The sequence below is a fragment of the Catharus ustulatus genome, chromosome 20 (assembly GCF_009819885.2).
Source record: "Catharus ustulatus isolate bCatUst1 chromosome 20, bCatUst1.pri.v2, whole genome shotgun sequence".
In the NCBI taxonomy this organism is placed as follows: domain Eukaryota; kingdom Metazoa; phylum Chordata; class Aves; order Passeriformes; family Turdidae; genus Catharus; species Catharus ustulatus.
Window position 1 is genome coordinate 11,052,240 of NC_046240.1, and position 26,148 is coordinate 11,078,387.

At 66.2% G+C, this 26,148-nt stretch overlaps 1 protein-coding gene and 1 long non-coding RNA gene across 4 annotated transcripts; one reads left to right on the top strand and one right to left on the bottom strand.

The window, feature by feature from the left end:
• Positions 1–96: 96 nt before the first annotated feature.
• On the bottom strand, positions 97–19,936 carry BAHCC1 (BAH domain and coiled-coil containing 1). 3 transcript variants are annotated; one of them, XM_033076808.2, is made up of 26 exons: positions 19,762–19,936; positions 13,329–13,508; positions 12,431–12,553; positions 10,542–12,164; positions 10,357–10,459; positions 9,983–10,191; positions 9,743–9,901; positions 9,190–9,404; positions 8,744–9,101; positions 7,946–8,659; positions 7,272–7,456; positions 7,051–7,187; positions 6,856–6,957; positions 6,521–6,635; positions 6,263–6,434; positions 5,733–5,894; positions 5,271–5,596; positions 4,860–4,967; positions 4,530–4,783; positions 4,371–4,446; positions 4,185–4,293; positions 3,979–4,101; positions 3,730–3,897; positions 2,211–3,361; positions 1,515–1,751; positions 97–1,135 (listed from the first exon to the last, which is right to left on the bottom strand). In XM_033076808.2, the coding sequence occupies exons 1-26, from the start codon at positions 19,934–19,936 to the stop codon at positions 929–931; spliced, it is 7,491 nt and encodes a 2,496-aa protein (XP_032932699.1). In that variant the 3' UTR covers positions 97–928. The 3 variants fall into 3 exon arrangements, with proteins under 3 accessions (XP_032932699.1, XP_032932701.1, XP_032932698.1); XM_033076810.2 differs by having other exon boundaries at positions 9,202–9,404; positions 10,357–10,462; XM_033076807.2 differs by having other exon boundaries at positions 10,357–10,462.
• A 2,778-nt stretch (positions 19,937–22,714) lies between these two features.
• LOC117005275 lies at positions 22,715–24,598 on the top strand. The gene is made up of 2 exons (XR_004419795.1): positions 22,715–22,804; positions 24,144–24,598. It is a non-coding gene; the product is annotated as an uncharacterized LOC117005275 (long non-coding RNA).
• Positions 24,599–26,148: the final 1,550 nt, after the last annotated feature.

The following is a 26,148-nucleotide window of genomic DNA, read 5'->3' on the forward strand; positions in this document are numbered from 1 at the left end:
TCCCTGATCCACCCCTGATCCATGACTTGGGGGTTCCAGGGGTTGTCGCAGCACGAGGGAAACTGAGGCAGAGCCAACAGCGGAGCCAGCACCAGCAACGGTTCATATATTTATTCATAAGCCAAGTTATCCATAAAAAAGTTCCATAGTAAAAGGCCTTTACAGGAATGGCGGCTCATAAAACCTTTGTTTAACCCTTTGCTCCTTTTTTTTTTTCTTTTTTTAAATTTTTTGTCCTTTCGGGTTATTTTTTTTTTAATCCTGTTTTGTGGGATTTTTTTTGTTTTTTTAGTGTTTACACTGGAAAAGCCCCTGTACATATTTTCCAGGCAGCGGCGGCGGGACGGGCCAGCGTCCGCCGGCCCCGCGGGGTCCCCGTGGTCCCCCCGGGGTGTCCCCCCCGCGGTCACCCCCCCTATTGCACTGGGGACGGCGGCGCTGGGCCCCCCGCCCGGGGCCGAGCCCCCCGCCCTGGCCCCCTCTGTACAGCGCTCCCCGCTGTCCCCGTCCCCCCAGGCTGGGGGACACAGTGCACTGAAACGACCCCCCCCCACCCCCTTCCCCGAGGATTATTATTATTTTTTTGTGATTTTTTTTTTTCCCATCATTTTTTGTCTTTTTTTTTTTTTTTTTTTTTCTTGTCATCATCGTTGTTATTTTTTTTTTTTTTTCCTTTCTCGCTTTTCCATAAAACTTCCCGGAAGAAATACAATATTTACAGGCAAAATAAATAGAACAACACACCTGATTTCTGCTTCACCTGCTGGCAAACAGTCAGAGGTACTAGGGAAAGTTATGGCTTGTAGGGGAGCCCTCCCCCCACGTCCCCCCGATGTGCCCCCCAATGTTCCCCCTCTGCAGAAGAGCCGGGCGGGGTCAGCACCGGATGGACACCCCGGGGGTCAGCGGGGGCCGGGCACCCCGGGGGTCAGCACAGGATGGGCACCCCGTCGGCGGTCACCAGGCGCCCCGTGGTGGGGTCGTAGGTGCCCGCCAGGTAATAGAGGTCCTGGCGGTCCTGGCAGCGGCGGCCGCGCGTCAGCTGCTCGTAGTGCTCCCGCCCCACCACCTGGCACTTGTGCGAGATGGTCTGCACGTCGTTCTCGTCCTCGTGGCACGACTGGTACAGCGCGTTCTGCGGGGACAAGGCGCCGTCACTGCCCCTGCCACGTGGCTAGTTGATGTGGGATATAGCTACCTGGTGTAGGACAGGGCCACGTGGCGTGGTGCATGGCTACCTGACATAGTATGTGGCTACTGGACACTATACATGATTACCTGATGTGCTGCGTTGCCATGCATGGCTACATGACATGGGACAAGGCTACCTGGCATGGCATGTGGCTACCTGACACATGGCATATGGCTACTTGCCCTGGTACGTGGCTACCTCATGTGTAAATGGCTCTCTGGCATGCCACATGGCTTGACATGATGTGTGGCTACGTGACACGACACATGGCTACTTGAGCTGGCCCATGGCTCCCTGCCCCCGGAGCCAGCCCTGCCCTCACCTTGCCGTCGCTCTGGCGCTTGCCCAGCTTGGTCTCCTCGGGGTGGTAGAACCACTTGACCTTGACCACCATGTTGCTGGCCCAGGACTCCCACATGCTCTCGATGCGGCCGATGTAGGGCAGGTTGGGCCGCCCGGCCGACAGGAACACGGCGCAGTCGCCCACGCGCAGCGTCTCCTTGCCCCGCACGATGGCCTTGTAGAACAACTTGCGCGCCTTGCCCTTCATGCCGCGCCGCTGGGGAGGGGACACGGGCTCAGGGCTGGCATGGTGACCCCCAAACCCGCCCTGCTGGCGGAGGGACGTGGAGAGCAGTGCCAGTGCTCACAGAACGAGGGGCACAGCTGCTGTCACCAGCACTGCCAGCTCAAGGGACACAGCTGGTGCCATCACCACCCTTGCTGGCACTCACAGTTGGTGTCACCAGCTCCCTGCCCTGGTTGCCCATGTGCCACCAGCACCCACATGTCACAGCTGGTGTCCCCAGCACCCTGAGCATCCAGAGCTCTGCCTCGAGCACCTGGCACATCCCTGAGCACCTGCACCTTGCACACAGACACCCACCTGCGCCGCCTGCCCCGAGCTGTGCCTGCTCCTTCCCTCCCCATCCAAGGTGGGTGCCCATGGTGAGCACCACAGCAGTGCCAAGATCTGGGTGCTGTCTGTGCCATGGCAGCTGCCCGTGGCGTTCCTTACCTGCGTGGGGTTCCCCGACCACCTCCAGAGCTGGCGCGCGGGCAGGAAGGCGGAGATCTTTGGCCGGTTTTCCACCGAGGGCAGGCGCTGCCGCCGGGAGAACTCTTTGGCTTTGGCGAAGCTGAGGGGATCCTTGCGCTTGAGCTTGGCCTTGGGGCCGGCGGCGGCCGCCTTGGACAGGAAGCAGCGCTGGGGCGCGGCGCCCTTGGGCCGCAGCGCGTCCGGCTGCGCCAGCAGCGCCGGCACCGGGTGCGACAGGCAGGTCTGCAGCAGCAGCGCCGAGTCCTCGTCCTCCGAGCTGTAGGAGGAATCCTCGTTGTCCGAGGAGCACAGGCTGGACGTGGAGATGGAGCCGGAGCTGGACGAGGTGGAGGAGCCCGAGGAAGAGGAGGACACGGAGAGGCGCGTCATGAAGCGCGAGGGGACGTCGGCGCTGAGCCCGCCCGCGTCCTCGTCCTCGTCCATGTCCGAGTAGGAGCTGTGGCAGTCGCTGTCGCAGTTCAGGGCGAAGTCCCCGTGCCCCGAGTACTTGCGCAGCGCCAGCCCCACGGGCAGCGGGTGTGTGGCCGCGCGGCCCCTGCGCTCCCGGCCGCCCAGGCCGGCGTGTCCGTAGCCGTGGCTGCCCAGCGGCCGCTCCAGCCTGGCCCCAAAATCCTTCTCGGCCAACAGCAGCGCCTTGCACGTCTTGTTCTTGGGCGACGTCACCCCTTCGTGGTCCAGCTTGACCAGGAACTCGCTGCCCGCCGCCTTCCTGCGCCCGCTCCTGCCCACCTCGGCCTCCAGCCGCTCGGCTTTCTTGGAGCGCAGCAGCTTCTGGGCCGCGGGCAGCACCAGCCCGGCGCCGGCGCCGAAGGAGCCGTAGGAGCTGGCGATGCGGCCGAAGGAGTCGGCGCCGAAGGCGTTGCCGAAGACGGGGGCGGCGAGGTGGTGGTGGTGGTGGTGCAGAGGGAACAGGGTCTCCTTGGCCCGCAGCTTCTTGGTGCTGCCGTTGACCTGGAAGAGGTTCTGCAGCACGGCCGAGCCCTTGTTCGCCGCCTTCCTCTTGGTCTGTGCCACGGCGGCCCAGCTGAGCAGGGACCCCGTGCGCCGCCCGGCCGTGCTGTCACCGAGCGCTGGCCCCCGGCCCCCCGACAGCCCCTCCACGGCTTTGCCTGCGGAACACAGGGGGCACAGGTCACAGGAGAAGGGAGGGAGGGATGCTCTGGGGCTGATCTCCACACCCATCGTGCCACCCCTTTCTCCAACCCCAGCTCCTCACCTTTCTCTGCAATATTTCCCCTTTAACCCCATCTTTGCATCCTTCCATACATTTTTCCATGAATCTGTTCCCCTGCCTCTATCCCAGCACATTTCCCTGCCCCACAACAGCCTTCCCCACACCCCAGCACACTTCCCTGCACCCCACTATCCTTCCCCCATCTCAAAAACTCTTTCTCACATCCCAGTGCCTTTCTCCCATCCAACTCCATTCCCCTCATCCCACAGCCCAGCAGGGGATCCTGCTCCATCCCCTCCATACCACTTTTCTCCTTGCTGGCCGCCTTCCTGCCAGAATTCCGGGGGGGCTGGGGGCCGTGGTCGGGGCAGAGCGTGGGGGGCAGCGCCCCAGGGGTGCCCACGTCGCCGCACGCCCGCTTCGCCCGCCGGCAGGAGCTGGACACCAGCAGGGCTGGGGAGGGCTCGGTGCCTGCGGGGAGTGAGGGGTCAGGACGGCCCCGTGCTCCCCCCACACCCCCCCAAATCTCACAATCCCACCCCAGCCCCTCACATTGGATCTTGAAGTCAGGGGGCAGCAGGCGGATGTTGGACACAGCGATGTGCCCCGTGTCGCCGTCATCGAACTCCACCAGCACAGCGTCGCTGTCCTCCTCCTCCTCATCGCTGGAGGAGCCTGAGCACAGACAGGGGGGCTGTTGGGATGGGCAGGGGATCCCCGACAGCGCCCACGCCCCCGCTGACCCCACCCAGCCTCACCTCGCACCACGTTCCCCGGGTACAGGCACCGCGATTTCTGGCTCCAGTAGGCGCAGACGCGGGTGCCGGGCGGGAGGCTCCGCCGCGACTGCGGCCGAATGTCAAGGACCTGTGGGAAGCGTGTCAGGGTTTGTGGGGCCCGGGACCCCCTCCCTGACCCCTCACCCTGATCCCCACCCCACTCACCGCCTCCTGCAGCAGCTGCTCCTGCGAGTAGATGTGCTGCCGGTTCCCCCGCTCACCCTCGATGATGATGCTGTAGCTGGGGAGGGGGCACAGAAGGGGTTCAGCACCCACCTTGGTGCCCCCCACCCAAATGTCTGGGACCCCCCAGAGCCCACTCACATGTCGGGGGGCTGGATGGTGCGCACGCTGCCGGCGTAGAGCAGGCTGTCCTCCTTGGGGATGAGGATGTGCAGCCCATCCCGCAGATCCTCCTTCTGGATGGCGCAGGCGTGGGGCACCCCCCCGCGTGCCCCTCCTGCCAGGCAGCCTCCCAGCTCCTCCTCCTCCTCTGAGAAGCTGCTGTTGTCGTCGAAGTCGAAGTCATCCTCCACAGTGAAGCTCTCCAGGAGTTTGCTGACGGCCCGGCCCTTGCACTGCAGGAGGAGGCTTGGGGTGGGTGGGGGACAAAGGGGGCTGTGCCAAGGTGGGGGGCACCCCCCCGGCTCTCACCTGTTTGGTGGCCACTTTGCTCTTGACCTTGGCCAGTTTCTTGCCCTTGCTCAGGATGGTCTTGGCGCTCCGGGGGGAGAGGGCCAGCGAGAGTGCCCCATTCTTGCGCTGCACAGGGAGGTCAGAGCCAGCCAGTGACTCCTCTGTGTCCCCCCAGGGTTCACCAGTGTCTCCCACCACCCCAATCCCTGCACTGGTGCCCCCTCAGCTCCACCAGCACCCACAGACCATGCCAAACCTTCCCCCATCCCTCTGCACCCCATGGTTCCATCAGCGCCCCAAAAACCTTCACCCCCATCTCACTGGAACCTCCAATAACCCCATCCCTGCCTGCCCTGGCCCTGTTAGTGGCCCCAGTCCATGCAGACACCCCATCTCCCTGCCCCTGAGCCCACCCCAGCCCCCACTCACCCTGAGGGCCGCCTGCAGCCCCTTGCTCTTGCGGGTGCCCTTCTTGCCCCTCTCTCCCAGCCGAGCCCCCTCGTCCCGTGTCCCCAGCAGCCGGGGGTCGCTGCCCCCAAAGAGGCTGCTGGGGGGTCCCGAGGGGCTGGGGCAGCCGGGGGCTGGGGGCCTCAGGCTCTCCTTGGCCTTGGCTTTCAGCTTCTTCTTGCTGCCCTCGGGGCAGCCCCCCGCCTTCCGCCGGCCCGGAACCTTCTCCAGCTTCCCGGCTCCCCCCGGCTTCACCGGCCGCTGCTTGATCTTCACCTCCCCCTCGGGGCTGCCCAGGCGGCAGGGACCTGGGGGGAGAGGGGTCAGGGATCCCCATGGGGTGACAGGGTCAGGGGACACCATGGAGGTCCAGGCTTGCAGCACCTCAGTTACCCCCAGGGCTCCTCTCCCTGCCCGCCACATTCCCAGGGTGAATCCCATTACCTAGCAGCCCCTGCCTTTCCTTTTTCTTCTTGGCCTTCTCGTTGGCCTCCATCTTCACCACGGAGGATGGGGAGGGCCCCAGCACAGCCACTGGCCCTGTGGGCAGTGACAGCCCCGGCTCCTCGTCCCCCTCCTCGCTGTCCGTGTCACCCTCAGGGTCATCTGCAAGGGGAGAGGACAACACTGAGGGACTCCTGAACACAAGGGTGGCCCCTGCACCCTCCAGTGAAGAAAGGGGTGAGTTGAGGCCATGGCATGACCCGCCCCCACAGACCCATGGTTGGACCTTGCACCCCCAGCTCCAACCCTGAACACCGTGCCAGACCCAAAACCCCAACCCCGACCTCACATCCCCATCCCTGATCCCACATCTCCATCCTCTATCCCACATTATCTCATGACCAGATCCCCATCCCACCCCTGTACCCCATTCTGAACCTCACCCCATCACCCCCATCCCAATCCCACACCCCATCCCAACCCCACACCCCCATCCCAATCCCACACCCCCATCCCTGTGCCCGCCTTGCCTCTGAAGTGGGGGGGCTGCCGGGGACCGGGGTCCTGCCCCTGGTACTTGGAGCCCTTGGAGCCCTTGGGCCGGTTCAGCTTCTTCTGGATGCGGGCACCGGGGTTGGGGTCCCTCCGGCGGAAGGGGCTGAGCCCGGGGGGCAACCCCTTGCCCTTCACCTTCTGCTTCAGCTGCAACACCCCATGAGTCACCACATAGAATCCCACACTGGGGGGACTCGGGGGGAGCACACACCCCCAGACCCCGTGGGACTCACCGGGGAGCCCTGGAGGCTGCTGAAGCTCCCCCCTGCCAGTTTGCTCCTCTTCTTCTGGGGCTCGGGGTCCCCCCGCAGCTCAGCACACAGCAGGGACAGGCTGGTCTTCACTGCCCTGGGGGGCACAGTGTGGGCACAGTGCTCAGAGGATCCTGCACCCCTCAGCTTCATCCTGCATCCCCCAGGAGGATCCAGACCCGACCCCGGCTGGCTCCTGCACGCCCCAGCTGCCATCTCCCTCCTTCCACTCCCTCACTAACATTTTGTGACATAAAACCTGCAGATTAATTTTTTTCCCCAGGGCCTAGGGGGGACACGAGGCACCAGTCACTCACTTGACCTTGCGGCTCTCAGCCCTGCCCAGGGCACTGGAGTGTTTCCTCTTCCTCGGCCGCCCCGGCCCGCGCCGCGCGGGGCTGCGGGAGCTCTCGTCACGCCTGCGGAACGGGGACACCGTGAGCAGAGCCCCAGCAGGGCCAGCACCAGCCTCATCGCTATTCCCGAGGACAGGGATGGGGACAGGGACATACTCGTGGTCGTGGCGCCGCTGCAGCCTCACCAGCTCCCGCTGCTTCTCCTTGTAGCGGCGCTGGAGCTCGGCCAGGCGCATCCGCACCTCCACCTCCTGCGTGTTCAGCTGCTCCATGGCCGCCTTCAGCGGGCACACCTGGGGGGCCAGGGGGGGTTTGGGCACAGGGCTGAGCCTGGGCACAGCCGATCCCCCTTCCCACCCCCTCCAGGAGACACTCACGGCCTTGGTTTTGGGGGTCCAGGTGTACTTGCGGCGGGGGACGCGGGCGCGGGGCGGGGGGGACACGGGCAGGGGGCTGAGTGCTGGGGGGCTGCCCTCCCGCCCTGCTGCCTCCACCAGCGACCAGGCGGCCGCCACCGTGGCCAGGTTCTGCAGGTTGAAGGCCAGCAGCTCCTCATCCTCACCTGTGGGGAGAGCAGGGGGTCAGCAAGGATGGACATCCCAGAGCCCTGCACTGTTTCCTCGGAGCTGGGGGGCAGACCCCTGGCTGGGAGGGCCATGATGTGCCCTATCTAACCCCATCCATGGGGACTGGGCCCCCACAGCCACCCCAGCACCCCACGGTGTCCCCACCTGAACCCTGGGTGTCCCCCCCAGGCTCCCTCCCTCCCTCCTGCAGGGCTGGGGATGTGCCAGGTTGTGCGGCCATCCCCAACGGGGCCTCCGGGATTCCCTGGGGAAGCCGAGCTGGGAGGGAATCCCGGCGCCTGCCTGGAGCCAGCGCTGGAGCCGAGCCCTGGCTGCGAGCAGGGCACGGCATGGCACGGCATGGCACGGCATGCAGCCCCACAACCCCACAGGACAAAAGGCACTGGAGGGTACTGGAACCACCAGGGGTGCTGGGAGTCACCACAACACGCTGGGGACACTTGGTGGCACCGGGTGTCACCCACCTTCCCTGGCCAGGTCACAGCGGCGCCGGCGCAGCTCCAGGTCGGCGAGTTCGCTGAGCAGGGCGATGCCGGGGATCCCTGAGGGGTGGGGGGCAGGCGAAGGGGGGGCCGGGGGGGGCTCCTCGGGTTCCTCCAGCGCCGGCAGCTCCCCCAGGTCGATGCCAGCAGCGATCAGTGCCTCCAGCCCACCCGAGCAGCCCTGGTGCCCGCTGGGGACGTCACCATCCTCCTCATCCTCCTCGTCCTCATCGCAGCTGCCCTCTAGTTCTGAGCCATCGCTGTCACCTTCCTCCTCCTCCTCCTCCTCCTCTTCCTCCTCCTCCTCCGCAGTGGGGGGCAGCGGGGAGCCCCCCTCCTCGGGCACGGGGTGCTGCTGCTCCGGCTGCTCCGGCGCTCCCTGAGCCACCTCCCGGTGCCCCCCGAAGGGCTCCTCGGTGCCGCCCGCGGCCGGCGCTGCGCCCCTCTCCCCGCAGAGCGGCCCCGGGGGCAGCAGCAGGTGGTGGCGGTGCAGCAGCGTCCCGGGACCCTCGGCCGGGGGGTCCCGCGGGGGTCCCGGCTCTCGCAGCGCCTCGGCCGTGGGGCTGAAGGTCCGGGACTGCTCGGGCTCGGCGGGCGGGGAACCGGCGTGCACGGGGTCGGGGTCTGCCGGCTCGGCCGAGTGCGCGGCGGGGTAGCCCATGGCGGCGGCGGGGTAGCCATACCCGGGGGGCAGGTCTGGGGGGAGAGGGCGATGATCAACAGGAACGTCCCGGTTTGTCCTGGCCGCCCTCCTCCTGCTCCCCATCCCCACGGTCCTACCTGGCTCCAAGGGTTTGGGGTAGCGGCGTGGGGGCTGCCCCTCTCCCCGCGCGTCCTCGCCGTCGCTGCCCTTGCTGGGGGCGGGCAGGGGGCTGGCGGCCGGCGAGCGGGGGGCCACGGCGGGGCTGGCGGCGGGGCAGGCGGGTAAAGTGCAGGGGGCCGTGGGCAGAGTCACCGGGCACTTGGCCGGGTGCCGCAGGGCCGGCGAGTGGCAGCACGGGGACAGTTTGGGGGGTGCGGGGGCCGCCGAGGTCAAGCCCTTGGCCGGGGGGTTTAAGGCAACTGCTTTGTGGGAGGGTTTGAGGGGCTTCTCGGGACCCCTCTCCTCCAGCTCCAGGGGCTGCTCCTCCGGCTTCCGCTGCGGGGTACAAGGAGGTGACAAGGAGGTGTCAGATCCTGCCCCATCCCATTCCACCCCACCCCACCCCATCCCATCCCCCTGGCACCTGGCCGTGCACCTGGCGCTGGATCTCGAGGGCCTGGGCCGCCCGTTGTTGCTGCTGCTGCTGCTGTTGCTGCTGCTGCAGGGCATAGAGCTCCTGCTGCCGCAGGAACTGCGACCGTGGGTACACGGGGAGCTGCCCGGTGTGCTGCAGGTGGGCACCAGGACCCCGGCCCGGGTACATGGGGGGCCACAGCGACGCCTGGTCCATCACGTCAGCTGCCAGCACAGGAGGAACAATTGGAGACCCTCGTCAGGGTCACCCCAGAGACCCCAGCAGTGCCCAATCCCAGTCCTGTAACCCTGGCAGCACCTCAAGAGACCTCCATCTCCCACCCTTGAACTCCAAAAGCACCTGCAATGACCCCATACCCCTCCCCTGCAGCCCCAGAAGTGCCCCCAGTGACGCCCCCAGTGACCCCCTCAGCCACGAACTCCCCAATGTGCCCCCCCATCTCCCACCCTGCACCCCCAAGGACGCCCCCTCTCCTCCCTCTCAATCCCCCCCAGCCTCCAGGATCCCCCTCCCCAACACAAGGTGGGGGTCTCAGGCTCACCCAGCGTGTGGGGGGTGCCGTGGGTGGGGGGCTCCGTGGGGAGGATGACGAGCTGGGCAGGGGGGTCCTGGGCGAGGGGGAACACGGGCTGCATGGCGCTGGGCATGGAGGCAGGGAAGGCAGGGGGCAGGTTCTGGTGCAGGGCAGGGTGCCCGATGCCTGTGGGGACAGGAGGGCTCTGTCACCACCCCACTGCTGAGGTTCAGCACCCACTCAGCTTCCCCCAAAGCCGGCACCAACCGTAGGAGTGTCCCCCCATCCAGATGGAGGGGCTGCGGGTGCGGGGCAGCCAGTGCGTGTGCGCAGGGTGGGCGTGGGCGGCGGGGTCCCCCCCGAGCTGCCCCGCGGGCAGTGACGAGCCCCCCGTCATCATCAGGTGGGGGGTCAGCTCCCCGGGACACCCCCCCGATGGGTGCATCCGGGCAAACTCCACCAGGTCCTTGTTGTCCCTGCAGGAAAAGGGGACACACAGAGTGTGGGGGGCAGCACTGCCATCACCCTGCCCTGCTCCCCCAGCAGCACCTCCAGGGACCCCCATCTTCCACCCCTGCGCCCCAAAACACACACACAGCACATTTTCCAGCCTTCACCCCCAGCAGCACCCCATCACTCACTGGAGCAGGATGTCCCTCCCGGGCAGCCCCAGGCGCTCCTCGCACAGCCGGCCCCGCTCCTCCTCCGCCTCCAGCTCCATCAGGTGCACGGGGCGCGCCGTGCCTGCTGCCACGGGGACACCACGGTGGCATCAGCGTGGCACTGCCAGCCCCTGGCCACCCCGGCCCCCGTGTCCAGCCCTTACCTTTGACTCCAGCCGCCGCCCGCTGCCGCCCGGTGCCGCCAGCGCCGCCGGTGCCGTAGGGCTCGTGGCGACCCAGCGTGTCCTTCTGCCGCGCCACGGCCACCGCGATGCCCACGGGCGGCTGCCGCACCTCGCCCTCGGTGCCGCCGGGGCCCAGCGCCTCGTGCTCCCGGCCGCGGGCGCAGTCCGGCCGCTCCAGCTCGGGCTGACCCTTTCCCGACGGGAATTTGGCATCCTGGTGGGCGCAGCTGCCCTTGGCGCTGCCCAGCCCCACGAAGGGGGGGCCCTTCTGCCCCCCCAGCAGGGCCCCGTTGCTGTACTTGAGCAGGTTCTTCATGGCCGACACCTCGTCGGGGGCGTTGGGCACCTCCTGCGCCCGCACCAGCCCCGTGCCGAAGGGGTCCAGGTAGGGCCCCCCCTTCCGCTCCTCCGCCACAGCCAGGGGGGGCCCCTGGCCCTGCACCCCCCAAGGGGGCAGGGGGTGCCCGCTGTACCCCAGGCCGCCCAACTCCAGGGGCTTGCGCTTGCCCTCGGCCGCCTCCGCCTCGGGGTGCTGCTGGTGCCGGATCCGCGCCACCTTCTGTGCCGGGGGGTCCTTGGGGGGGCCCTTCTCTAAAGTGCAGCAGGAGGGGCCGACGCGGACGCCCAGAGGGTCGGGCCGGGGGGCGCGGGAGCAGTCAGGGGCTGGCGGCACCTCGAAGTAACCTTTCTCCAGACCCGCCTTGGGCGCCGGGCAGCGGCCGGAGAACGGGGCTCCTTCGGCTGCGCCGCCCCCCAGGTACTCCAGCCCCTTCAGCCGGGTGCCCGGAGCCCCCCACTCCAGCCGCCGCTCCGCCGGCCCCTCGGCCTTCAGCGGGTGGTGGAAGGGGGCACCGTAGGGCTCAGCGCCCGCCTCGGCGTGCCGCTCCTTGCCGTCCCCGCGCTCCATCCCGCCAGATTCCGCCTGGAAGGAGCGGCCCTTGTCCGTCGGGGGCCCCACCGAGGGCACCAAGGTAGCCCCGCTGAGCTTCAGCTCGCGGGCGGGGGGCTCGGGCAGCGGGCACAGCACCTCGGGGCCGGCGTGCAGCGGGAGGCAGGGGAAGGAGCCGGCGGCGGGCACGGCGTAGGACACGGCGTGGTGCAGCATCTGCCGCCGCTCCACCGCCTCGCCGTAGGGCTGGGGGGCCTCGGGGACCCCCGGCTCCCGCTCCTTGGGGGCGCAGCGGGCGGCGCGGGGCAGGGCGCTCCCGGCACAGCTGGGCAGCGCGGCGCGGGCACCGTCCCCGTCCAGCCCCTTGGCCCCCAGCAGGCAAGAGGGCAGGGGTTTGGGGCGCCCATCGCCGGAGCCCCGCGGCAGGACCCCCTCCTTGCAGTGCCCCTCGGGTGGCACCGGCAGCACCGCCTTGTGCCGCTCCTTGGGGTCCTCCTCGGGCAGCCGCTCCTTGGGGTCCGCCTTGCCCCCTTTCTCCTTGCCCGCCAGGAAGCGCTCGTAGTCCTTGGGGGTTTTGGGGAGGGGGCCGCCGTCCCGCTCCCGGCTGCAGGAGCCGGCGGGGGGCCCGGGGGCGGCGCGGGCGATGCCAGGGAAGCCGTGGCTGGCGGGGAGCAAGGGGGGCTGTGCCGGAAGGTTCCGCAGGTAGAAGTTATCTGGAGGGGAGGGCGATGGGTGAGATTCCCACGCACCCCCCACCCAACCGGCGGCCGTGCCAATGAGGGGAGGAGCGGGACGAAGGGTCGGGTTCCACCCAAACAACGCCCTCCCCGTTGTTAGCACCCGCCACCACCTGTGAAAAGCAGGAGCAGGGCTGGGACCAGCACCCACCACCCCGCCCGCTGCCCCAGCACCAAGCCCCCCACCCCTGCCCCTGGGGACACGCACCGCCATGGGGGTCCCTGCTGGCCCCGGTACCTGCCTTTCTGGCTCTCGTAGAAACGGTGCTGGCCATAGAGCACGTTGCCATTGCCGTGGTGGTCAAGGTGGCCCATGGGCAGGAAGGTGGAGGCCAAGCTCCCGGAGAAGCGGGGGTACCCCGGGGCTGGGGACATCGAGTCAGCAGGGCTGGGGTGGCACCTGCCCCCAGCATCCCAACCTGCGCTGCTCCAGCTGGGAACTCTCTGCAGAGCCCATCATCCCCTCCAGGCTGGGACCCCTCCCACCCTCTGGGAGCCGGGTGGGGGGAGCTCAGACCCCCCCCAGCCTCGTGTCAGCAGCGGCCGTACTTGGCTCGGCTCGGCACGGCTCGGGCGGGCTGTCCGTCAGCCGCGTGTGCTGCCCGTCCCCGTCCCCCCGTGCCCCCCCGGAACGCCGGGAGCCAGCTGGCAGCCGGTCAAACTACCAGCCGGGCCGGCTGCCAGGGCCCCGCGCCAGCACCGCCGCCCCGCTCCCGCTCCTCCGGCGGGACGGAGACGCCGGAGCATGGGGGGGCACAGGGACTCGGTGTAACCACGGCTGGCCCGGGGGACCCCACACCGTCACCTGTCCCAACACAGGCGTCCCTGTCCGGGTTTATCATCACCAGTGACACGATGTGACCCAGCCTCAGCTGGAGCGCTGCAGCCCAGCAGGAGCCTCTCTGGCCACCCTGAACCCCAACTGTGGGGTCTAAGCCCGGTCCCTGTGGATGCCCAGGGCGTTTTGGGGCATGATGGTGGCCAAACCCACCCTCATCATCCAGAAGCTGCTGACCCAGGGGGGTCTGGATCCCATACACGTGGGCACTGGAAGGACATGACCACTGGTGCTGGGCAAAGCCCTGACTGCCTTTGGCCACCCCAGACCCACAGCCCAGCCCCGCCCCGGTGCCCACTCACCTTCGTGGGAGTGGGAGAACCAGATCTGGGAGGTGCCGGAGTGGGGCCCGCAGAAAGCCGGTTCTGGGGGGGAGGCGGCGGGGCCGGTGGGGTGGCTGGGCCCCCCCGAGCCCAGGCTGCCACTCAGGAAGCCCCCCATGAAGGAGGAGGGGGGGGCACTCCCCATCAGGCTGCTGCCAGCTGCAGGGAGAGGGCACAGTCAGGGGGGCTGAGGACAGTCGGGGGGGCTGTGCAGGCCCTCAATGACCCAACACATCACCTTGTGCACAGCCATGCTGCGCTGGTGCATCCCCTGGGCACACACAGCCCTCAAGCACACACAGCCCCCGTGCCACATGTGTCCCTCATGTGACTCTGTCCCTCGTGCACACCCAGCCCCTGCGCACACACAGGTCCCTTGTGCTCACAGCCCTCACGGTACCATGTCCCTCATGTCACCCTGTCCCTCGTGCACACATCCCCCGTGTCCCCTGTGTGGTCACACCCCTCACGCTCCAAGCCCCACGGGGCTCAGACGTGCCCCAGAGCGTGTGAGGCACAGCAGAGCCGTACAAGGGCCACCAGAGCCCTGCCCTGTGCGTGCCCTACGCACACACACAGGTGTGCCAGCACACGGCAGGCTCTGCACACGCGTGTGGCTCCCCACGCTGCTGCTCCCAGTGCTGGGATGATCCCAAACTCCAGGGACACGGGCTGTGCCGGGCCATGAAGGTGCCTGTGTGTGGTGTGTGTGCACATGTGTGAGTGCAGGGAGGGGGGAGAGCCCTGGCCCTGACCCTGCTGCCTCCCCCGCAGCCCGGGGGGGCCCCCAACACCCTTGGGGAGGCCCATGGCCGGCGCTCCCCATCCCGCCCCCATCCTGCTCCCATCCCGGCCAAGCCGTGAGATCATGGTGGAAACTTTGGAGCTGGTGGCCAGCGACCGGGCGGGGGGAGCCGGGATGGGGGAGCTGGGATGGGGGAACAACTGCCCCTCACCGTGTGGCCCCGCTCCCCATGTCCATGTGTGCCAGGGCGGCCGTGGCACGGCTTGGCACGGCTCAGCACCGCTCGGCACGCGTGGCGTGGTGCGGAGCGCGGGCTGGCTGCCCGCCCAGCCGGGGCAGGAAGCGATGCTTTGCTCTCTAAGCCGGCCCACGCTCCCCGGCTAATCCCACCGGGATGCCTCTGGGATGAGTGTCGGGATGTGGTTTCAGGCAGCTTCGCTCCTTCCTCCGTGGCGAGGCCGAGCCGGGCAGGGCCGCGTGGGCCGGGGGCACGGCCGCATCCCACCCGCAGCCCTGGGAACCGGACACGCACCCGCATGGGTGGGCACATCCCGCTGTGCCAAAGCGTCCCGGGGGATCCCTGCCCGGTGCTGCCCACGCCAAACCCGCCCCGTGCACCGCAGCCCCGGCCGCGCCGGGGGACCCCGTGCGGGCGTGGAGCCGGCAGCGTGCCGGGCGGGAAGCCGAGGTTTCCAGAAAGAGACTTTTCTGGAAGCTGTGAAACGGGCTGGAAAAAAATAACCCCTCACCCCACCCTGATGGCGGCGGGGCTGGGATGTCCCAGGGGGGCTGTGGGGCCGCCGCTCCCCACCGCCCACCCGCTGACTCACGGGTCCCCCGGCGAGCACTGGCCCCGTGGCCAACACTGCTGGTCCCACATTCCCACTCGCCATGACCCCCTGCACACTTGTGCTCTGCCATGTTCAGCAGGGGCAGGGAGCAGCCCCCTGGTTCTCCCATCCAAGCCATGGTGAAGGCGAGGACAGGACAGGGACGGGTCTGAGGACGCGCACAACTCATGTCACTGATGAGCCACCGGTGCTGGAGCAGCTCATGCTGCCAGTCCCTGAGACCGGGCACCGATGAGCCAGTAGGGACGGTGGCTCCCCTCGCCAGGACGGGCACAGCACCGTGGGGCTGGCTGCCAGCAGGGGACAGATGGGCTGCGGGGTCCCAGCCTGGCCCCCCCGGCACCCCCCAGCAGCGTCACCCTGGGAACTCCCTGGCTGGGCTCCCCGAGGCCGGTGCCGTGACTCAGCCCCGCCGGCATCGCTCCCGGCTCCGGCACGAAATTTCCCTTGGCCCCGAATCTGCAGAGAGTCACACGTGTGACAAGTGTGCCAGGTCTCAGCACAGCCACACTGACAGCGCTGAGAGGGGCGGGGGGGCACTGGGGAGACTCAGGAGGGAGTAACGCGAGGTGCTGCCTTCCCTCCAGCTGCTCCTCGCCCCCACTCCAAGTGCAGCACAGATGGGAATGTCTTGGGAAGGCAGAAAGTTTCAGGGCCAGCGCGTGGAGGGGGGGCTGTGGTCCTGGGGGGATTCAGCCCACGGCTGCTCTGGGATCCCCAAGGCGGTGACAGACCCAGGATTGCGGCGGTGGCGCGGGGGACGTGCGCAGGGTTGGGTTTCTCCCTCAGCTATTTTGGGGCTGGAACATTCCTAATGGAGCCGGGGCCGCGGGCAGAGGGCTGGGAGCTGGCAGAGACCCTGGCAGGGGCAACCTGAGCCCCCCCAACCGGGCAGGGGGTGGTGGGCAGCCCCCCACGTGCTTCACAACCCACACGGCCCCTTTAAAAATTTGGCACACAGGGAATAAACAGGCTCCAGCTCCCTCGGTGCTGTAATTCCAACTGAATCCATATTGTTACGGCACTAAATGAACGCTGCAATGGTGAAACGCTGCCGGAACGTGCCCGACGGGGCCAGGAGGGTGATCCCAGTGCTGTGCCGTGGGTTATCCCCTCTGGAATGCTGTGCTGGCCACAGCCACTGCACACTCAGCACTTGCACACTCACTGGGGCCACGTGTGCAAAGGGCTCACCAGGGAGGTGGACACCCCTGGCACAGCTGGAAAAAGCTGCTGGCACAGCTGGAAAAAGCTGCTGGCACACGTGTGTGCCCAGTGCATGCTCCCTGCACGCATGACTTTTACACCCAAAGCTCAGTTTGCACACCCAGAGCACAACCCAACACCCACGTGCCTTGGAACACCATTTCTGGAGCACAGGGAATGTCCAGACCCGGGGTCCTGATGTCCCACCCCACTCCTGATGTCACATGGATGCCATGCACATGGACCCTTCCCAGAAACCCAAAATGTGGGCCCGTGGGGACCTTGTGCAGTTGCTGAGAATGTCACACACGTGGGTCCTGGTGAGGGGAGGACTCTTTACCCCAGCTCCCCTCAGGGCTGGGTGACCCCAGCACGGGGCAGGGTCAGAGCCTGCCCTGGGGTGATGCTGTGGGGCACTCAGGGCACAGGCAGGGCTGGGGGTCCCGAGGAGCTGAGGGCACCCACAGTGGCTGATCCATCCCCATTGTTCCCTTGGCAGTGCCAGGAGCTGGTGGCAGCTGCTCGTCCCCCAGGGCCTGGCACGTGGCAACATCTCTGCCTGGATCCAGCTCATGACTAAGGAACAGTGGAACCACTCGGGGATGACTCTGCGAGAGCCGGGGTAATTCTGCGGGATCCTGGGTTCTGCACACCCCACCAGCCCTGGCGCCTCGTGGCTACCAAAGAGCAGCCCAGATAATCTCCAGATCTGGTTTAACTTTGACACTTACTTTGGCAATGTGCCGCACAGGGGCTGGGGGGAGCGGGGAGCCCCCACGCTGGAGCCATGCCGGAGCTGCGCCGTGGCCTCCAGCCCCTCAGCACATCCCATCTCCAGGGAAGCAGCGATGCAGAGCGGCTGCAGCGCTGGCACCTGGCCCTGTGTCACCACCCAGCCAGGGGCACTGTCCCCACCTGCCTCCCACCATCACCACCAAATCCCCCCTCAAAGCCATGCCAGGAACCGCACGGCACCCAGCCCGCGGCGCAGCCCAGGGAGGGGACAGGTGTGGGAGCACATCCAGCACTCCCCGCCGCTGGGATGCACCCCGGGATGCACCGGGACCTGCACCGTCATGGCCAGGCTGCGTGCCAGCGCCAGGATGCAAACCAGCACTGCCACTGCCAGGCTGCGGGTCAGCACCGGGATGCACAGCGGGATTCACACCAAGATTCAAACTGAGATCCACCTCAGGGATATTCACACCGAGATTCAAACTGAGATCCACCTCAGGGATATTCACACCGAGATTCAAACTGAGATCCACCTCAGGGACGCACACCAGGATTCCCAGGGGATGCACATGGGGATTCACACCAGGAGTCCCACCAGGAGTCCCACCAGGATTCACACCGGCACTGGGATGCACATCCACACCCCACGGTCACGCCACACACCGGCACGGCCGCGCTGCTCCCGGCCGAGGGCTCGGCCATGGTGACACGGTCCGGCGCAGTCACAACTCTCCACTAGTCCACAAAAACATCCGAAGGACAAAAATTGCGGCCAGGCCTCAGCATGGGCCTCTGCCAGAGTTTCCCACCCTGTGTTTGTGTCACAGACACTGGGACCCCCGGCCCTGCCCTGCACGGGGTGTGCTGTGCCAGTGGGACCCTCTGCAATCGGGGTGCAGCCCACCTGGGTGGGCTCTGGTAGCTCCAGGGGTCTCCATCCCCCCATCCCCAGGCACCCCAGCCCCGGTGCCATCACCCACCCGCTGCCAAACCCGACGCCAACCGGGAGCGCTCGGTTCCAAGAACGCGCGGCCCTGAGTTACGGCTTTAATAAAACCAAGGAAAACAGTTTTATCTCCCGTTCCCAGGGCAGCCACCAGGCCCGGCAAAGGCTCCTGGGAGGTGTAGTCCAGCCCCAGGCCGGGAGCCATTTGGGGGAGCGTGGCCGGAGCCCCCCAGCCCCGCCGTGCCCCCCGGGTGCCGCACCGGCACCGCCGCGCCACGGCCAACCGCGGGCTGGCTCCGTGCGCTGGGTGGGGTAATTATCAATCATCGCCGTTAATTACCGCGCCACGCTACCACGGCTGGCGGCACGGCGGCCGGGCCATGCCGGGGGGACACGGGGTGCTGGGGATGGGGACCCCGCTCCCGCCGGCCACCAAATGATCTGGTTTATCCGCCCCAGCAGCGTTCCGGCCGCGCGGAGCCTCAGAGCGCAGCTCGCTGGGAAGCGCTCCGGCTGCGCCGGCCCTGCCAAAGCCGGAATATTTTTAGCTCGTTCTGTTGTTGGGTTTGGCTTCTCTGTTTTTTTGTTGGTTTTTTTTTTTTTTTCTGGTGGTGTGTTTTTTTTTTTTTTTATTTTTTTTTTTAGGCGCGTTTCTGCCGGGGTATTTTTAGCCGGATCCATGTTATTTTAACAACCTCCGGTGCGTTCGGGCTCCCATGTGTCGCCCAGGCCCCGGCGGGTGTGAGGGTCCTGCACGGGGACGCTGCCGCGGCGGGAGGCCGGAGGGAAACCGGAGGGAAGCCGGAGGGAAGCCAGCAGCACCCCGGTGCTGGCGTCCCTCCGGGATCCCCCGAGCCGGAGAGCAGCCGAACCCCCACCCACCCCTATCCCCCATCCCGGCTCCAAGCCCCGATCCGCACTCATCGCCCAACAAAGCTGGGGGAAGCCAGGGTGGCCCCCCGAGCCCGGCGGTGGTCCCGGCAGCGGGGCCGCCGGCACAAAGCGAAACCGCCCCGGCCGCGGGCCCGATCCGGCGCCGCCTCCCCGGCACCCCCCGGTGCCCCCCGCTTTCCACCTCCTTCCAAGAACCCCCCACGGCTGCCACCCCCCCTCGCCGGCCCGGCCGTGCCCCCCGCCCTAATCCACGCACTAATTGTAATCCCATTAAAGCAGATATAATTTTATTAGTATTCACAGCTCATCAAGGCGGCGACAATAACCGGCGCTGCCGCCGTGCCGCGGCCAGACAAGCGCCCGCGCCGGCGGGAAGCGGGGGGCCCCGAGCCGGCTCACGGCTCCCGCTCCGGCCCTGCTCCCGCTCCGGCTCCATCGCGGAGCTCGGCAGCGAACCCCGTGCAGCGAACCCCGGTTTAGGCGCTGTGCAGCCCGGTTCAGCCCTGCCCGGCCGCAGCCGAGCACATGCCGCAGACAAAGCCGCGCGTTCAGCTCGCCGCGGCCACCGGATCCGGTGACCCCGCGGCGGGGCTGGGTGGCCGTGCCGAGCTCGGCCGTGTGCCGCGCTTTGTCCGGCTCCGGCAGCTGCCGCGGCGAACACGCGCCGCGAACCCCTTCGCACCCTGACACTTCGGCGCCGAATATCGAGCCCTTGGGCTCGGTGACCTTCCACCGCCGCCGCCGCCCCACGGCCCCGCACATAACGGCCTCCTTGTTCGCCCCGAACGCGCCTCCTCGTCCCGGCACCGGGATGTGGCCGGCGCAGCCCCCGGGGTCACGCTCCTCCCGCACCGGTGGGGGGGATGTCCCCCGTGTGCGTGCGAGCCCTCGCTGCAAAAGCACCGGGCGCGGTGACAGCGAGGTCGGCACAAAAGGAGGCCGAGCTCCCGGGGCCGTGCCGAGCTCCCGGGGGCCGTGCCGAGCCTCCCAACCCTTCCCGGCCCCCCACACCGCGGGCGCCCCGACCCCTCTGACCTGTGTGCGTGGCCATGGAGATGGGCGCCGGGAAGTACTTGGTGGGCTGGAAGTGTCCGGGGGGCTGCACGGCCCCGTGTGCCGACCCCGCCACGCGCCCCGTGCCGTGCCGGTGGCCCAGGCTGCCCCGCTCCGACAGCAGCCGCGGCGGGGGCGCGAAGTCACGGCCGTCCATGCCGGGGGCACCCACCCGCGGGGGGCTCGGCGGGGACCCCGACACGGCTCGAGGGCGATGCTCAGCGCCGCGCCGGGCCGGCTCGGCGGGCGTCGTGCCGCGCTCCGCGCCGGGGCTGTCGGCTCATCCTCCGCTCCTGGCACGGGGAGAGAAAGGAGAGAGTGAGAGCACAGCCCGGGGTGCGGGTACGGCCATCACTGCACCCCAGAGCCCCCGCGCCCCAGCACTGCGCTCCCCGTTTTCCCCGGTGCACAGCCCCGCTTTCTCTGCGGTTCGCAGGGCCCCGCGTTCCCCGGTACTACCGGAGCACGGCCGCCGCTCTCTGCCATCCCCGGAGCACGGCCCCCCCTTTTCCCAGTGCTCCCAGTTCATGAGCCCAGTTTCCTCAGCGCACAGCCCCCCCCCCCCCACTCCCTGTTCCCGGTGCTCCCGGAGCGCAGCTCCCCCTCTATCCAGCGCTCCCGGTTCCCAACCGCGGCTGCCCGGAGCATGGGCCCGGTTCCCGGTGCTCCGACCCTTTCTGGCCGCTGCTCGGGTTCCGGTTTCCCGGCGCTCGGTTCTTTTATCTCTCCCGGTTCACCGACCGTATCTCCCTGGGGCTCGGCCCCGCTCGCCCTCGGTTCCCCCGCTTCCCGTTGTCTCCCCGGTGCTCGGCGCCTCCCTCGCCGCGGTTCCCCGGTTTCCTTCCCTCCCCAGCCCCGGTTCCTCGGTTGTTTCCCCGTCTTCCCTCCAGCCCCGCTCCCCCGCTATCACCCGCTGTCCTGACCCTCCTCTCCCCGCTTCCCCGCTCCGTCCCCGGCGCCCTGCCCCGCTTTCCCGATATTTCCCCGGTCTCCCGGCCGCGGTTCCCGGTCCCTGCCGGTGCCCGGCCGCGGCTCCCGCCCGCCGGGTCATTGTTCTGGCAGCGCCGGGGCCGGGGGGCCGGATCCGGCGGGGGGAGCCGGGCACGGGCCGGGCGGCGGCGAACAAAGGGGCGCGGGGCGGCGAGCGCGGCCGGGGGGCGCGGGGGGCCCGGCCGGGAGCGCGGGGAACGGGGGGAGAAACACGGGCCGGCAACAAAACGTGAATTTCCTTAAATAAAGCTGAGGAAAATGCGTGAAAAAATATTATTTTGCTTGCCTTTTTTTTTTTTTTAATTGAGGTTTAAAAAAGAATAAAAGATAAATGTAAAGGGAAAAAAATAATGAGAAATAATTGAAAGGGAAAAATATTTAAAGCAAAAAATTGAAGGTAAAAAAGGCTCGATGCGAAAATGTTTGAAGGCGCAAACGGTTTAGTGAAGCAGCGTTTGATGAGCAAATGATTTAATGAACAAATGTTTTTACGCACAAAATTTTAATGAACAAAATTTTAAGGCGAAGCGTTTTGAAGCGACGTGTTTTAAGGGGAAAATGTTTTAATATAAAGAGATGAAAGGGAAAATATGCTTTAATGGGAAAACATGAAGGGAAAAATATTTTGGTGGAAAGAGATACAGGGAAAAATATTTTGGGGAAAAAAAAGCTGAAGAGAAATAATATTTTGTAGCAAAAAGATGAACGTAGAAAATACTTTGTTGCCGGAAAGATGCAACTAAATATTTAGGTGCAAACAAATAAAGCGAAAAAATAAATAATAAGGTAAAAATGCATTTAAAAAAAAAAGGAAATTTGCAAAAAACAAATTGAAAAAAATGCAAAATAATTAGTGCTCAAAAATTTAAAACGTGATAAATCCAAGTAGGCAAAGATAAAAAAAAACATAATGCCCAAAACACAAATAAAAATAATGCCCGAAACGCAATTAAAAAAAAAAATTAACGCCCAAAAACCCAAAATAAATAACGCCAAAAAAATTGTTAAGGCGTAAAAAAAAAAAAAAGCAAAAACCAAAACAACAAAACAAAACAAAAAAAAAACAATAACCCCGGAGCGCCCGAAATTAAAATAACCCCCAAACAACAACAACAACAACAACAACAAAAAAAACCCACCCGCGGATCGCAGTTACTTACCGGAGGGGCGTTCCGCGCGCGGGGCGAGTGCGGTCCCGTGGCGGGGGTGCGCAGCGTGCTCCTGCCGGTGCCCGTGCACTGCCCATGCACCGGCTGCTCCTGCAGCAAAGGGAACCGGGGGTGTGTGGTTGGGGGGGGTGGGGGGGGGGGGGAGGGAAAGGGGGGGTGGGAAAAGGCGGGGGGGGGGGGTGGGGGGGACCCCGCCGCGCCTCCCGCTCACGCCGCGCGTTCTCCGCCGGGGCGGGCGCGCCCCGCATGCTAATGAGCGCGTGCCCCGCGCGCGCGCCCCCTCGCTGATTGGCCGCCGCGCGGCGCTCGCGCCCCGCCGGCCATTGATCCCCCCCCACCCCCCCCGCCCCTTTCCCAGCCCCAACCCCCGGCTCCATTCTTCCTCCGGCGCGCGCGCCGCGCGTCAAGCGAGCGCCGCTCCCCATTGGCTGGCGCGCCGCCAGCGCCGCTGCCAATCAGCGCGCCGGCGAGCGGCGCGGAACGGCGGCGCCTAATTCAAGCCCGGCGGATGAATGGGGAGGAGGGAGCGGCGCGCAGGCGCGGTGCGCGCTCGGGGCGGAGGGGCGTGGGGGGGGGTGGAATTGCATTGCTGCGCACCCCCCGCCGCAGCGCGCGGGCCCCCCCCCGCTTGCCGATTGGCTGGCGCGGCGCCAGCGCGCTGTCAATCACGCAGTGTAAACAAGGCGCTGATTGGGCAGAGCCGCGGGCGGTTTCAAGGCGCCCCCCCCGGGGGGAGGGGGGGGGACACGCGCGGCGGGGGCGGTTTCGAGGCCCCCCCCGCGCACAGCCCGGAGCGCCCCGGGCCGGAGCGAGCGCGATCAAAGAGCGGCGGGAGCGGAACGGGCCGCGGGCAGCGCCCGCCGCAGGTCCGGGACGGGCCGCGGGGCCGCGGGGAAGGCCGGGGAGGGGCGGCCGCACGGCCTGGGGGCCCGGCGAGGCGGGCAGTGAGGTGTTGGGGGGCGTGAGATGGAAGGGAGTGTGCAGTAAGGCGGGTGATCGGGGGTGTGTGCGGTGGGAAGGGGGTGCAGGAATGGGGGGCTATGCGGAGCTGGGGGGGTGTGCAGTGTCGGGGGTCTGTGCAGTGTTGGGGGGCTGTGCAATGTCAGGGGATGCAATAATGGGGGGCTGTGCGGACCTCGGGGGGCTGTGCAATGTGAGGGGGTGCAGTAATGGGGGGCTATGCGGACCTTGTGGGGTGTGCAATGTTGGGGGGCTGTGCAATGTCAGGGGATGCAATAATGGGGGGCTATGCGGAGCTAGAGAGGCTGTGCAATGTTGGGGGGCTGTGCAATGTTGGGGGGCTGTGCAATGTCAGGGGATACAATAATGGGAGGCTATGCGGACCTCCGGGAACTGTGCAATGTTGGGGGGCTGTGCAATGACAGGGGATACAATAATGGGGGGCTATGCGGAGCTAGAGGGGCTGTGCAATGTTGGGGGGCTGTGCAATGTGAGGGGGTGCAGTAATGGGGGGCTATGCGGAGCTAGAGGCGTTGTGCAGTGTCGGGGGTCTGTGCAGTGTTGGGGGACTGTGCAATGTGAGGGGGTACAATAATGGGGGGCTATGCGGAGCTAGAGGGGCTGTGCAATGTTGGGGGGCTGTGCAGTGTTTGGGGGTACAATAACTCGGGGCTATGCGGGGTTCGGGGGGCTTTGCAATGTTGGGGGGCTACGCAGTGTTGGGGGCTGTGTAATATGTGGGGCTCATGCAGAGCAGCATGCGGGATGTGCAGTGTTGGGGGGCTACAATGAAATGGTTGGGGGCCCTGCAAGGTGGGGGTGGAAGTGTTGGGGGATATGCTGTGAAATGTTGGGGGCTGTGCAGTGTTGGGGGGCCATGCAAAGCAATGTGAGGGGGTACAATTATGGGGGGCCATGCGGAGCAGAAGGGGGGCTATGCGGTTTTGGGGGGCTGTGTGCAATGCAGGGAGGGGACAGAGCCAGCTGAGGGGCTGTGTGATGTAGGGGGGCTGCACAGAGCGAGCAGAGCCTGTACGGTACCAGGGACCACACAGTGGGAACGGCAGCGGGACCAGCACCAGGGGGTACCGGAGCCAAGGCCTGGCAGCGGCCGCCACCGGGGTTCCTGTCAGGGCGCCGCGGGATTTTGGATTTTTTTTTTATTTTTTTTCCTTTTTTGCAATAAAAGGGTGTAATTGATTGAAAACGCTGAAATAAATCCCAATCGCTCGTAACCACGATTAGATTACAGCGGGCGATTCATTACGCGGGACGGCAAATCGAGTTAGGAGGGAGCTGGGGCTGCGGGGACCCTCCAGCACCGCACGGACAGAGCTGCACACGGACACGGGGACAGACGGACAAGGACAGCCGGGAACAGGCGCTGCTGCAGCGGGACGTGCGGCTGCGGCACGGAGCCATGCTTGGGGACACGCCGGGGGACACACGGAAGGACATGGGATGGCACCGCACGCCCAGCCTCTGCATCCTCCTCCACAGCTGCCATGTGAAGGCCTGTGGGATCCCTGTCCACGTGGGAAAGGCCAGGGAAGGGCCATTGTGGATTATCCGAGCGTGGAATTGGTGCCGAGCGGGAGCGCGGGGCAGATCCCGGTGTATGGATACACGGTGGTGCGGTCTGGGAGTGCTGGGAAAGAGTTTCCTGGCTGAAAAAGAAAACCAAAAAAACCTCACAAAAAGCAGCTCTCAGGTTCTTCCTTCCCGCAGTGACGCTGGCGGGAGTGGGAGTGAGAAGGGGCCGGGGGAACCCCTGGTGTGGATGGGAAGAGGTTGAGTCCAGCGGTTGTGGAGCACCAGGACTGTGTCCCTGGTGTCCCTGGGCACAATGGCCAGATCCTCAGGGGGTGAACATCAAACCTGGGCAAGCCTCTGCTGTGAGCAACCCCCTTCCGTGGGCAGACTGCCCCTCGTGAGTTGGCATCCCCATGGGCAGACCACCTCCTGTGGGTACATTCCCTGTGGGCAGCCCCCTGTGGGTAGACAGACCCCCGCTGTGGGTGTCTGAACCCTGTGGGCAGCCCCTGTGCCCCGTGGGGATAACTCTGCTGTGTGAGGCTGATCAGTGAAGTGAGGCTAAATGAGCACAATTAAAGTCAATTTAATGAGGATCCCCCCACATCCACCCCCCAGCCCTGCAGCTGCCTTTGTCCACTGCTGCTGCTGCTGCTCTCACGGTGCCTGTCCCTCCCTCAGATGGGGCTGGGCCACCACAGAGCCCCCTCAGCAAGAGGGGACCCCAAGGACAGGCTGTGGTGGCAGAGGGCACACTGTCCCTGCACAGTTTGGGGCGCATTGAAGGGGCTGCAACCCCGGCAGTTTTTCCCCCTCCTCAGCTGTTTTTCCTGAGCTTTATCCTCCTTGGGAGCTGCTGAACTCCCTCGGAAGGTAAAGGAGGTTGGAAGGTCCCCTGGCTCAACCTGGATCCCCAGCACTGCTGTGGTGGGACCCCCAGGCTGGTGTGTCCCCTGTGCTGTCCTTCACGGCTCATCCCAGGGCTCCCCACGGCTCAGAACAGCACGGAACGGAACGGCACAGCACGGCTCCGGGGACAGGCGGGTTTCCAGCTGGCCGCGGCGTTCCCGGCGCATCTCAAGGCCGTCTGTGTCCAAGGGTTGTGTTTGCCGGCGCGGAGGGACAAGGTGGCTCCATCCCTGTCCCCTCCGCTCCCAGCTCAGGGATGTCGCCCCCTGCCCTGTGCCCCCCGCGGGTGGGGACAGTGGGGGGCACAGAGCCGCAGCCGCTCGGGGGTCCGAGGAAAAAGGCAGGAACTTAACTCCCATTAACCATCCCATTGTACCGGCCGTGGGAATAATCGGGTTTGCTAATGCAATTGCTGCCGCGATGCGAAAATCCGACTGGAAAATGTATTAGAGCAATTATCCGCCTCCCTCCGCAGCCGGCGGAGCATTAATATTCAATTTTGATGTGGAAGCCCTATTATGTTAATGACTTTGGTGACAAAAGTCGTTAATGTAAGTCGGGTCCTTTATGGCGCGGCATTAGCCGGGGCCACGGGGCGGGATGGAACGGGGGGCACGGTGCGAGGATCCGGGATGGGGCTGCGTGGGGAGCTCGATGAGCCCCCTCCCAACCCTGCACAGCCCTCACACCTCGGGCCGAGCGGCCGCTCCCCGCAGCCGGAGCTGCCGGTGCTCCGAGGCTGTGCCGGGGCGGATTATCCGCGCTGCAGCGCATCCGGCAGCGCCGCTCCCTCCGCTGCAGCTGCCCT

Coding starts and splice junctions, on each gene's coding strand:
- BAHCC1 (XM_033076807.2), bottom strand. CDS start 19,936: ATGGACGGCCGTGACTTCGCGCCCCCGCCGCGGCTGCTGTCGGAGCGG. Junction 12,554..13,328: donor GTTCTCCCACTCCCACGAAG/GTGAGTGGGCAC, acceptor CGATGTCCCCAG/CCCCGGGGTACCCCCGCTTC. Junction 9,102..9,189: donor AGCGCCAGGTGCACGGCCAG/GTGCCAGGGGGA, acceptor TGTACCCCGCAG/CGGAAGCCGGAGGAGCAGCC.